At 43.6% G+C, this 13,242-nt stretch overlaps 2 protein-coding genes across 2 annotated transcripts in view; one reads left to right on the top strand and one right to left on the bottom strand.

The window, feature by feature from the left end:
* Positions 1 to 11,971, bottom strand: part of LOC110533005 (clarin-3) — a 16,895-nt gene extending 4,924 nt beyond the window's left edge. Inside the window, exons 1-3 of the mRNA XM_090228879.1 lie at positions 11,383 to 11,971; positions 2,420 to 3,126; positions 1,253 to 1,438 (exon numbers count right to left, since the gene is read on the bottom strand). Of these exons, the coding sequence (XP_090085005.1) occupies positions 1,253 to 1,438; positions 2,420 to 2,651 (418 nt within the window). The 5' untranslated portion in view covers positions 2,652 to 3,126; positions 11,383 to 11,971. The remainder of the gene's footprint in view (positions 1 to 1,252; positions 1,439 to 2,419; positions 3,127 to 11,382) is intronic.
* LOC118943892 (receptor-type tyrosine-protein phosphatase epsilon) overlaps positions 7,669 to 13,242 on the top strand; it is a 157,684-nt gene continuing 152,110 nt past the window's right edge. Inside the window, exon 1 of the mRNA XM_090228880.1 lies at positions 7,669 to 8,933. The gene's annotated coding sequence lies outside the window, so the exon portion shown is untranslated. The remainder of the gene's footprint in view (positions 8,934 to 13,242) is intronic.

The raw sequence follows: 13,242 nt of genomic DNA, 5'->3' as shown, positions 1-13,242 counted from the left end.
TATTAGATCTATTACTACTACTATTAGTTCTACTACTATTAGATCTATTACTACTACTACTAGTTCTACTACTACTACTATTAGTTCTACTACTATTAGATCTATTACTACTACTATTAGTTCTACTACTACTACTACCACTACTATTAGTTCCACTACTATTAGTTATACTACTATTACTACTACTACTACTACTATTAGTTCTACTACTACTACTACTACTATTAGTTCTACTACTACTACTATTAGTTCTACTACTATTAGTTCTACTACTACTACTATTAGTTCCACTACTATTAGTTATACTACTATTAGTTATACTACTACTACTACTACTATTAGTTATACTACTATTAGTTCTACTGCTAGCCTGTCAACTTAGTCACAAAGAGTTGTTCCATCATGTTCATCAATCTATTTAATGCATTAATGAAATCCATGTAGTTGTTTTTAAAAAATCATATAATGATCTAATTAATTTAATCTAATTGTGTTGATGTTTATTCAGACAGTACACAGAGAGAGGGGGATACAGGCGACGAGGAGAGAACGTGTGAAAGGCGGTCATAGGGCTTGAACTCACAACCTTCAGGTATTTCATATGGGACTAAATAGGGTATGAACCCACAACCTTCAGGTATTTCATATGGGACTAAATAAGGCTTGAACCCACAACCTTCAGGTATTTCATATGGGACTAAATAGGGTTTGAACCCACAACCTTCAGGTATTTCATAGGGGACTAAATAGGGTTTGAACCCACAACCTTCAGGTATTTCATAGGGGACTAAATAGGGCTTGAACCCATAACCTTCAGTTATTTCATATGGGACTAAATAGGGTTTGATCCCACAACCTTCAGGTATTTCATATGGGACTAAATATGGTTTGAACGCACAACCTTCAGGTATTTCATAGGGGACTAAATAGGGTTTGAACCCACAACCTTCAGGTATTTCATATGGGACTAAATAGGGTTTGATCCCACAACCTTCAGGTATTTCATATGGGACTAAATAGGGTTTGATCCCACAACCTTCAGGTATTTCATATGGGACTAAATAGGGTTTGATCCCACAACCTTCAGGTATTTCATATGGGACTAAATAGGGTTTGAACACACAACCTTCAGGTATTTCATAGGGGACTAAATAGGGTTTGATCCCACAACCTTCAGGTGTGCCGCTGATGGGCTGGCCTCTTTTTTTGCTTGATTGATTGAACGAATTGATGTGAAGTCGATTGATCTTACCACTGCCAGAGCTGCATGTGTAGAGCCCTATGGGTCCCATGTACGTCTGGTAGGGGTTACTGACGCTGTTGTACAGCGTGATGAGGATGCTGCCAGCAGAGCAGAGCAGACACAGGGCCAGGAGGGTGATCACTATGCCATGGAGGATCTGAGGAGCTCCACCTGTCTCTGCCAACTTCTCAAACACTGCACAGGCAGACCAAGAACAGGCAGGTTAGGAATATACACTCACTATGGTGAGTTCTACCCCTACACAGACAGAACTAGAACAGTCAGGTTAGGAATATACACTCACTATGGTGAGTTCTACCATTACACAGACAGAACTAGAACAGTCAGGTTAGGAATATACACTCACTATGGTGAGTTCTACCATTACACAGACAGAACTAGAACAGTCAGGTTAGGAATATACACTCACTATGGTGAGTTCTACCATTACACAGACAGAACTAGAACAGTCAGGTTAGGAATATACACTCACTATGGTGAGTTCTACCCCTACACAGACAGAACTAGAACAGTCAGGTTAGGAATATACACTCACTATGGTGAGTTCTACCACTACACAGACAGAACTAGAACAGTCAGGTTAGGAATATACACTAGTATTAGGGTGAGTTCTACCACTACACAGACAGAACTAGAACAGTCAGGTTAGGAATATACACTAGTATTAGGGTGAGTTCTACCAAGGGCTGAATTGTGGTATCTTAGCACCTTTTTTTCCCAAATAGTTTTCTATCTAGAACCTAAAAGGGTTATTTTCGTTGTCCCCATAGGAGAACCCTTTGAAGAATCAATTTCGGGTTCCAGGTAGAACCCTTTTGGGTTCTATGAACAATCCTTTCCACAGAGAGTTCTATATGGAACCAAAAAAAGATTTACCCTAAAGGCACAGCTGAAGAACCCCTGTAACGTATACGCTGGGAGTCGGGACAGCGAGTTCTGGGGGAGTGAATTGAATAAATAAATGAACCAAACAAGAAACACAAGTAGCGGTACAGACATGAAACACATAAACAGAGACAATAACATCTAGGGAACTTTACACTTACGTTGTTGCATTATTACAGTATGAAGTCCACGTTATTGTCCTGGAACGTTAACGCAGCACCTTTCTGCACACGTATAGAGGGACAGTGGCGGAGCACGATTAAAACATACCTTGAATGGTCTTTTCACCTCCGAACACCGGACAAGAACCTCTGGCGATCGCCCCATAGAAAAGCTCGTATGATATGTTGGCGGAGCCGTTGGTGAAAACGTTTTCAGATCCAGAGCAAAGCATTTTGGAAACGGCCCATTCTGTCGACATCCCATAACCTAAAATCGCCACGGATACCGTGGTAGCCAGCGCGCTACTCAGAAAATGCAGAGCCTTCTTGGTGGAGGGCATTGTCACAATATTCCAGCCACACCGATGAAGAAGAAGATGAAGACGTCCAAACCCTTATTGGTTCTGTAACTCTCCGAATCAGCTTCAATAGCAGAGTAGTAGGCTATAATCATCTACCCTTCTGGTGTCCCAAAGACAGGTGTGACGGTCTGAGGAGAGGACAGGCGTGATGGTCTGAGGAGAGAACAGGCGTGATGGTCTGAGGAGAGGACAGGTGTGACGGTCTGAGGAGAGGACAGGCGTGATGGTCTGAGGAGAGAACAGGCGTGATGGTCTGAGGAGAGGACAGGTGTGACGGTCTGAGGAGAGGACAGGTGTGACGGTCTGAGGAGAGGACAGGCGTGATGGTCTGAGGAGAGGACAGGTGTGACGGTCTGAGGAGAGGACAGGCGTGACGGTCTGAGGAGAGAACAGGCGTGATGGTCTGAGGACAGGACAGGCGTGACGGTCTGAGGAGAGGACAGGCGTGACTAGCCTGTAGGTTATAAAACACCTCTAGATTACGAGGGTGAACTTTAGTCAGGGAAGAGAGAGAGGGAGAGATGGTTGTCATAGAGCTGATAACGTATTCCCAAACATCGTAAACGGGAGAGGCATCTGATTAATACCAAAAGGGGAAATAAATATACCTGAGGACTGAGTGCTCAGCATGCGACCTAGTTTGTTCTAAATGAAGAAATAAGGATCTACCGTTTATTCCACATAAATAATTGTTAATAAGCTACAACACACCTTCAGGCATCATTACATGTCTTTAACCAGATAGTCAATATCAGTCTCTAATTGTTATCACAAACTAGGTGGTTCCAGCCCTGAATGCTGATTGGCTGGCAGCCGTGGTATATCAGACCGTATAGCACGGGAATGATAAAACATGATTTTTAAGTTGCTAACCAGTTTATAATAGCAGTAAGGCACCTCAGGGGGGTTTGTGATATACGGCCAATATACCATGGCTAACGGGTGTGTCCGGGCACTCCGCGTTGCGTCGTGCTTAAGAACAGTCCTCAGCCGTGGTATATTGGCCATATACCACACCCCTTCTCAGGTCTCACTGCTTCGTTAGACAATATTGGCATTATGTACCTGTACACGATACAGAGTTGTCACAAGTAACACACACACACACACACACACACACACACACACACAGCGACACAAACACACAGCAACAGACACAGCCAATCAAAACATCAGAGACACCATGAAGGCCATCGTATGATAAGCAACATGTTTTATTGTCCCAACTCTTTTCAGTACCTCCCCTATGTACAGGGGAAGTGTCGAGCGAAACACAATGACGTTTTCCTGCACGGGATCCAAAGTCCTCCTCTGGAAACAAGGCAGGCTAAATGAGGGCATAAAACAAAGCAGATTAATGATTTGCTCTTCCCACTGTAATAGTTGAGAGTGATCAGCATGTCATGGACAGGCTGCACACTGTAACAGAGAGACTAAGACCTAAAGACCTGCAGGTCAACCTCTATGGGGCTGCACAATAATACTATGTGCATAAATGTAGGAAAGATTTGAAATATGAATGATAATAATATGAATCACAATGATAGATTTTGTATGACGGTTTATGAATGAAATGGACATAGGCCTATACTGACACAACCGAATTCAAATACAGGCCTGGCTATTTGGTCATCAATTGAATTCTAATGTTATTTGAACTGAATTCTAATGTTATTTTAAATTAATTTTAACGTTATTTGAAATGAATTCTAATGTTATTTGAATTGAATTCTAATGTTATTTGAATTGAATTCTAATGTTATTTGAATTGAATTCTAATGTTATTTGAATTGAATTCTAATGTTATTTGAATTGAATTCTAATGTTATTTGAATTGAATTCTAATGTTATTTGAATTGAATTCTAATGTTACTTGAAATGAATTCTAATGTTATTTGAATTGAATTCTAATGTTATTTGAATTGAATTCTAATGTTATTTTATTGCTATCCCTTTCAACGTGCGTTGCTCGTTGCAACCTATTGTCTAAATTGTTATGTTTCCAGGTACCACAATGAGCCACAATGGGGTCCTCCACCACCATGTCACCATATACCCAGCTATGAGCCACAATGGGGTTCCTCCACCACCATGTCACCATATACCCAGCTATGAGCCACAATGGGGGTCTTCCACCACCATATACACAGCTATGAGCCACAATGGGGGTCCTCCACCACCCTGTCACCATATACCCAGCTATGAGCCACTTTGGGGTCCTCCACCACCATATACCCAGGTATGAGCCACAATGGGGTCCTCCACCGCCATATCCCCAGCTATGAGCCACAATGGGGTCCTCCGCCATGCCACTCGTGGACCATACAACCACAGCAATGGCCTGTGGTGACATTCCAGCAGAGTCCTGTCAGGGGAGGATGTGTCATGCCAGATGATATTTCCCCCTCTGTCTGGCCGAGGAGAATATCGCCTGTGATGTTGATGAACATCTGTTTGCCGGACCAAAACAACAGACGTGACTGATTTTTGTTTTCCGAATGGAGTATATGTTTCTTGATTTATGATTTTACTGTATTTCGACAATTTCTCTTCCGTACAATTTATTTCATAAACAGTACAGTATAGGCATAGGGTAGCCTAGTGGTTAGAGAGTTGGACTAGTAACACAAAGGTTGCAAGTTCAAACCCCTGAGCTGACAAGGTACAAATCTGTCGTTCTGCCCCTGAACAGGCAGTTAACCCACTGTTCCTAGACCAGTTAACCCACTGTTCCTAGACCAGTTAATCCACTGTTCCTAGACCAGTTAACCCACTGTTCCTATACCAGTTAACCCACTGTTCCTAGACCAGTTAACCCACTGTTCCTAGACCAGTTAACCCACTGTTCCTAGACCAGTTAACCCACTGTTCCTAGACCAGTTAACCCACTGTTCCTAGGCCAGTTAACCCACTGTTCCTAGGCCAGTTAACCCACCGTTCCTAGACCAGTTAACCCACTGTTCCTAGGCCAGTTAACCCACTGTTCCTAGGCCAGTTAACCCACTGTTCCTAGGCCAGTTAACCCACTGTTCCTAGGCCAGTTAACCCACCGTTCCTAGACCAGTTAACCCACTGTTCCTAGGCCAGTTAACCCACTGTTCCTAGACCAGTTAACCCACTGTTCCTAGACCAGTTAACCCACTGTTCCTAGACCATTTAACCCACTGTTCCCAGGCCATCATTGAAAATAAGAATTGGTTCTTAACTGACTTGCCTAGATAAATAAAGGTAAAATAAACAGTATGGGCCTATTTTTCTTCCTTCACATATCCAAAAAACATTTACTGTATTTTTTCATTTACTGTGTTTACAGTGTGCTGTTTGACATGTATTGAGACATGTTGAAATATAAAACACATGTTTTTCTCGTTTGTTTTCCTTTCCTGTTAGAGGAAACACAAACAATATACAGTATAACAGTAAAATCTTAGTCTTTATACTGAAATAGATGATCATATTACAGTTTTTTTTTACAATTGATAACAGGTGTTTACCTATATTTAAGATAGTTTTACCAAACTCTTATTAACACAGCAACACCCCTACGTCACACAATTAGCCAAATAGTTCATTTTCTACTAAAAAAAAAACACATTTTGTTCATTAAACACCAACTCTACATTTCAAAATACTAAAAAAAAAAAACTTTCTCTACGTACACTAACTCTCTCAAAACACGCCAAACCCGACTCAATATCTAATCATTTTTTCAAAACACCAGCACATGTTTTCTATCCAAGAGGAACGTATAGTCAATCACAAACCTGTTGGTTTGTTGAGAATTCTGGATAATGGAAGTCACGGTTGACCGTCTGAGATGAGGCTGGACACTTTCACCCTCCTCTCTCAGTGATAGACCATGGTATTAGACTGGACACTTTCACCAGCCTCTCTCAGTGATAGTCCATGTCTCTCGCTGGTCCAGCTACTCCTCTCGCTGGTCCAGCTACTCCTCTCGCTGGTCCAGGTACTTCTCTCCCTGGTCCAACTACTCCTCTGCCTTGTCCAACTACTCCTCTCCCTGGTCCAGCTACTCCTCTCCCTGGTCCAACTACTCCTCTCCCTGGTCCAACTACTCCTCTGCCTGGTCCAACTACTCCTCTCCCTGGTCCAACTACTCCCCTGCCTGGTCCAACTACTCCTCTCCCTGGTCCAACTACTCCTCTGCCTGGTCCAACTACTCCTCTCCCTGGTCCAAATACTCCTGTCCCTGGTCCAACTACTCCTCTCCCTGGTCCAACTACTCCTCTCCCTGGTCAAACTACACCTCTCCCTGGTCCAACTACTCCTCTCCCTGGTCCAACTACTCCCCTCCCTGGTCCAACTACTCCTCTGCCTGGTCCAACTACTCCTCTGCCTGGTCCAACTACTCCTCTCCCTGGTCCAACTACTCCTCTCCCTGGTCCAGCTACTCCTCTCCCTGGTCAAACTACTCCTCTCCCTGGTCCAACTACTCCCCTCCCTGGTCCAGATACTCCTCTCCCTGGTCCAGCTACTCCTCTCCCTGATCCAACTACTCCCCTCCCTGGTCCAGCAACTCCTCTCCCTGGTCAAACTACACCTCTCCCTGGTCCAGCTACTCCTCTCCCTGGTCCAGCTACTCCTCTCCCTGGTCCAACTACTCCCCTCCCTGGTCCAGCAACTCCTCTCCCTGGTCAAACTACACCTCTCCCTGGTCCAGCTACTCCTCTCCCTGGTCCAACTACTCCTCTGCCTTGTCCAACTACTCCTCTCCCTGGTCCAGCTACTCCTCTCCCTGGTCCAACTACTCCTCTCCCTGGTCCAACTACTCCTCTGCCTGGTCAAACTACACCTCTCCCTGGTCCAGCTACTCCTCTCCCTGGTCCAGCTACTCCTCTCCCTGGTCCAACTACTCCCCTCCCTGGTCCAGATACTCCTCTCCCTGGTCCCGATGTTACTTGTTCTCTCTCTGCTCCTCTGTGTTGTTCTCTATTCACATTGAACTAAATCAATCCAAAGAGTCCTCTTTTTACTGTGTTTGTCCATGTAACTGAAAGAGCTTCAACACCTGGTTATGTCTCCGACTGAGATTGGAATCAGCTGTGGTTGGTCTATTTTACACAATTTACAGTAAATCAGCTATTTCTTATTGTGTCAATGATCTGTTCATTCAAAAATGCTCATCAGCTGGTTCAATACAGTTTTTGAGCAGCTGTTGTTGCAGAAGTAGAGGCTTTATGCTATATTTAAGGTTTTGAACATTAGGTCTTCATTTCTGACATGCTGTGTGCAAAGCATTTGTAAATAAGACAAGAAAGATCCATGATGTTGGTATTGGGTAAGCTTGTAGGTAAAGAAAATGTAAGCATTTTTAGAAACGTGTTAATTGACTGCATATTCTGTGAAAACGACACGAATTGTGTTCATGGTATTGTCCACAACAGACAGATGTTGTGCTGATTGTGTTTATAGACTTTTGAAAATGCGACTACAGATTGGACAAAAGGACGTTAGCGACGGTAAAGAAAACCGTAGTGTTTTGAATATTGTCACATTAGTGTGATCTGGGTTGTCACTAAGTTAAATTCATTTGATGTGCGTGTGTCTCATTTGTAAAGCAGAGTTTCCCTTTGAGCAGGGAGTACATGATTTTGCAAGACGTCTGTGGGGTTTTGGGGAAATTGCCTAACTGTTAGTTTTGAGTACACGAGATGTAGTTTCACCAAACGTGTGTTAAGGATTGGGGGAAACTGTAATAGATATGTCCTATAGCCAAAGATGTAAGCATGGTTTGAAATGAATATGTTTTAGTCAAATATTATATATATATATATATATATGTGCTTCTTGCGATCAATTTGCAGTCTACAAATGATTTGTAATTATAATTCCCGGCCTCCCTGTCTATCCGCTCCAGAACAACATCTATCCTCGGCTGAATCTAGTTGATGATCCATTCCCCAGGGTGTCATTATTGCGCGCATGTCGTAATAAAGCTGTGCGCCAGGCGGCTCTCTCTCCTCGGCAGCGGCAGGTAGGGAGGCGAGCCCAGACAGCGGGGAAGGGGAGCGGGGACTGGAGGACCGGGGACTAGAGGACCGGGGACTAGAGGACCGGGGATATTCACTGACAGCAGCAGTTACGTTCAGATTAACAGAACTGGATGATTTTCGATGAGTGGCTGGACAAGATTTAATAAGAAACCGTGTAGTCGGCTACGGTTCATGACCATCCTTAGGTTTTCCTCTGAGCTCTCTAGTCACGGACACGAATACTGGATATAATTGTGGAACCACCACGGTAAGAGGAATGGTTTTTACATTATTTCGTGTTGATTGGAGGTGTTTTTTTGTTGTTGTTGTCATGGTGGCATATGATTTAGCGAGCGAAAAACGGCAAGATTGACAGTATTGAAATGCGGGGGTTTTCTTCACCGGCTGATTGCGTTCCTTCACATTATGGATCGATGGAAAGATTCACAGTAGGCTATGTTACGAATTACATGGTGTGCATTTAGCCTAGCTGTCTGTGCCAGTTTCATTATAATAAACGTGATACCTTTGCATTGGCATAGAGAGATTGATTATTAAAGCAGGTATGCGTGTGTGTGAGAGAGGCATGCTACCCTCCCTGTCTTTCAACCCGAGGCGCCTGTTACGGCAACCACTATGTGGGTTTAGTGGAGCAAAGCTTTTTTACAACATAGCATTTTCATCTCTTTAACAACCCCCTTCTACAATCTTTTTTCCCCTCTCCCCCTGTTGATTCATTCATTTCGTTTGTTACAACTGAAGAAGCGGCTGTTTTTCCCTGAAAGTTGCTCAATAGCCGTAGCCTGGGCCTACATGAAAGAGAGAGAGAGAGAGAGGTAGTGCCGGTAGAGACATGCTTTCCTATCAGTTATGGGTACAGTCTTCAGTGAGCAGGCATGGACACATTTTGACATGCGGTATATATACTATGTATTGCGTATGATACCCATCTGGTTGCCAGGGGCGATGGCGAAGCGACATGTGACCGCAGCATGGTGTCTTCAAGTCTACTGCTACAACATGATCTTGCAGCCTCTAACTGTCACTCCTAACACCCCCCCCCCCCCCATCTCTTTCCGTACCCTGCCTGCAGTTATCCCAACCAGGAACATTTAACTGTGTACCTAGAAGGCATGGCAGGAATTCAGACAATGCTTGCATGCCTTGAAGCGTGTCATTATCCATTATGATGAGGATGAGGAGCGAGGTGTGACAGATTGAATCAGACATAGAATACACATAACTACAGTACCTTACTGTAACTGACAATAGATAACTACAGTACCTTACTGTAACTCACAATACATAACTACAATACATTACTGTAACTCACAATACATAACTACAATACCATACTGTAACTCACAATACATAACTACAATACCTTACTGTAACTCACAATACATAACTACAATACCTTACTGTAACTCACAATACATAACTACAATACCTTACTGTAACTCACAATACAGAACTACAATACCTTACTGTAACTCACAATACAGAACTACAATACCTTACTGTAACTCACAATACATAACTACAATACCTTACTGTAACTCACAATACACAACTACACTACCTTACTGTAACTCACAATACACAACTACAATACCTTACTGTAACTCATAATACAGAACTACAATACCTTACTGTAACTCACAATACATAACTACAGTACCTTACTGTAACTCACAATACATAACTACAATACCTTACTGTAACTCACAATACATAACTACAATACCATACTGTAACTCACAAAACATAACTACAGTACCTTACTGTAACTCACAATACATAACTACAATACCTTACTGTAACTCACAATACATAACTACAGTACCTTACTGTAACTCACAATACATAACTACAATACCTTACTGTAACTCACAATACATAATAACTACAGTACCTTACTGTAACTCACAATACATAACTACAATACCTTACTGTAACTCACAATACATAACTACAATACCTTACTGTAACTCACAATACAGAACTACAATACCTTACTGTAACTCACAATACAGAACTACAATACCTTACTGTAACTCACAATACATAACTACAATACCTTACTGTAACTCACAATACATAACTACAGTACCTTACTGTAACTCACAATACAGAACTACAATACCTTACTGTAACTCACAATACACAACTACAATACCTTACTGTAACTCACAGTACATAACTATTATATAGACTGTAACTCACAATACATAACTACAATACCTTACTGTAACTCACAATACATAACTACAATACCTTACTGTTACTCACAATACAGAACTACAATACCTTACTGTTACTCACAATACAGAACTACAATACCTTACTGTAACTCACATTACATAACTACAGTACCTTACTGTAACTCACAATACAGAACTACAATACCTTACTGTAACTCACAATACATAACTACAATACCTTACTGTAACTCACAATACATAACTACAGTACCTTACTGTTACTCACAATACAGAACTACAATACCTTACTGTAACTCACAATACATAACTACTATATAGACTGTATCTCACATTATAAAGTATAAATGCTTGTGAAATACAGTCCATGTGTATTGTCAGGTTGTGTCACTGGTAGGCCTAAGCATATTAACAGTATGTGAAACTGTTACTGACCAGTCCCAAGTCCGTTGATGTTGGTGGTAATGTAGGAACACTGTATGTAAGATACTGTACCTGAACAGCATGGAGGCTGTTCTCTCTGTCTTCCTGCCTCCCTGTGGATCCACGTACTGTCCAGGACCTCGATCTGCCGGCATGGAGGCTGTTCTCTCTGCCTTCCTGACTCCCTGTGGATCCACGTACTGTCCAGGACCTCTATCTGCCAGCATGGAGGCTGTTCTCCCTGTCTTCCTGCCTCCCTGTGGATCCACGTACTGTCTAGGACCTCTATATGTCAGCATGGAGGCTGTTCTCTCTGCCTTCCTGCCTCCCTGTGGATCCGGGAGGGAGAGCCAGGATTTACCACACATTGTTCTGGTGCAGAGAGCCCCCCATGCTGTGCTGCTGCTGTCTCCTAGGTACAGCTACATTTAACATTCTATTTGAAGCTTCTCTTGTTTCCTGGTTGGGTGGAGAACTAGCTGATTGGTGTACGGGTATGCCAATTAGGGAGTTAAAGCCAATTTCTGACCAATGTGTCAAGAGTTAAGAACACAAACTTTTTTTTTAGAGAATTAAAACAAGAATTATAACCAACTGAATAACACAGACAGGGATGCAGAAAATACCAAGGAAATACTATTATTTGGACCTGTACAGGGAGAAAGCAACCTGTTATTGTTCTGTTTTTCCTCAGTGGAAGATTGCCTCACCTCCATAGCAACACACGATGCCCACAGATGTTTTTTCAGTCGGAGGCTTGTTGGAGCTTGTGGCTTCATTGCAGTGTCTCTTAGATTGTGGTATGGTGTTTTTCCATGATATTGCGATAGTCAAACTTGCAATACCCTCACTCAAGCAAGATGAGAATGTTTTGGTATCGGCGCAAGCAGTCTAAGGCACTGCGTCTCAGTGCTAGGGGCGTCACTACAGACCCCCGGTTTGATTCCAGGCTGTATCACAACTGGCCGTGATTTTGGAGTTCCATAGGGCGGCGCACAATTGGCCGAGCGTCGTTAGGGTTTGGCCCGGGGATGAATCAAAATACTGTAGTTATTGGAAAACAAAGGAGTGCACCCCAAATGGCACCCTATTCCCTATATAGTGCTCTCCTATTGACTCCAAATGGCACCCTATTCCCTACCTCAAACCGCTTACGCCTACCCTAACCCCTTACCCCTACCCTACCCTAACCCCTAACCTCTAGCCCCTTACCCCTAACCTCTAGCCCCTTACCCCTACCCTACCCTAACCCCTAACCTCTAGCCCCTTACCCCTAACCTCTAGCCCCTTACCCCTACCCTAACCCCTAACCTCTAGCCCCTTACCCCTACCCTACCCTAACCCCTAACCTCTAGCCCCTTACCCCTACCCTACCCTAACCCCTAACCTCTAGCCCCTTACCCCTAACCTCTAGCCCCTTACCCCTACCCTACCCTAACCCCTAACCTCTAGCCCCTTACCCCTAACCTCTAGCCCCTTACCCCTACCCTACCCTAACCCCTAACCTCTAGCCCCTTACCCCTAACCTCTAGCCCCTTACCCCTACCCTACCCTAACCCCTAACCTCTAGCCCCTTACCCCTAACCTCTAGCCCCTTACCCCTACCCTACCCTAACCCCTAACCTCTAGCCCCTTACCCCTTCCCTACCCTAACCCCTAACCTCTAGCCCCTTACCCCTAACCTATAGCCCCTTACCCCTACCCTAGCCTAACCCCTAACCTCTAGCCCCTTACCCCTACCCTACCCTAACCCCTAACCTCTAGACCCTTACCCCTAACCTCTATCCCCTTACCCCTACCCTACCCTATCCCCTAACCTCTAGCCCCTTACCCCTAACCTCTAGCCCCTTACCCCTAACCCCTAACCTCTAGCCCCTTATCCCTAACCCCTTACCCCTTCCCTGCCCTTACCCCTAACCTCTAGCCCCTTAC

The sequence above is a fragment of the Oncorhynchus mykiss genome, unplaced genomic scaffold, assembly GCF_057628025.1.
Source record: "Oncorhynchus mykiss isolate SJ-2025 unplaced genomic scaffold, ASM5762802v1 scaffold103, whole genome shotgun sequence".
NCBI lineage: Eukaryota > Metazoa > Chordata > Actinopteri > Salmoniformes > Salmonidae > Oncorhynchus > Oncorhynchus mykiss.
This window is presented reverse-complemented; position numbering and strand designations above follow the sequence as displayed.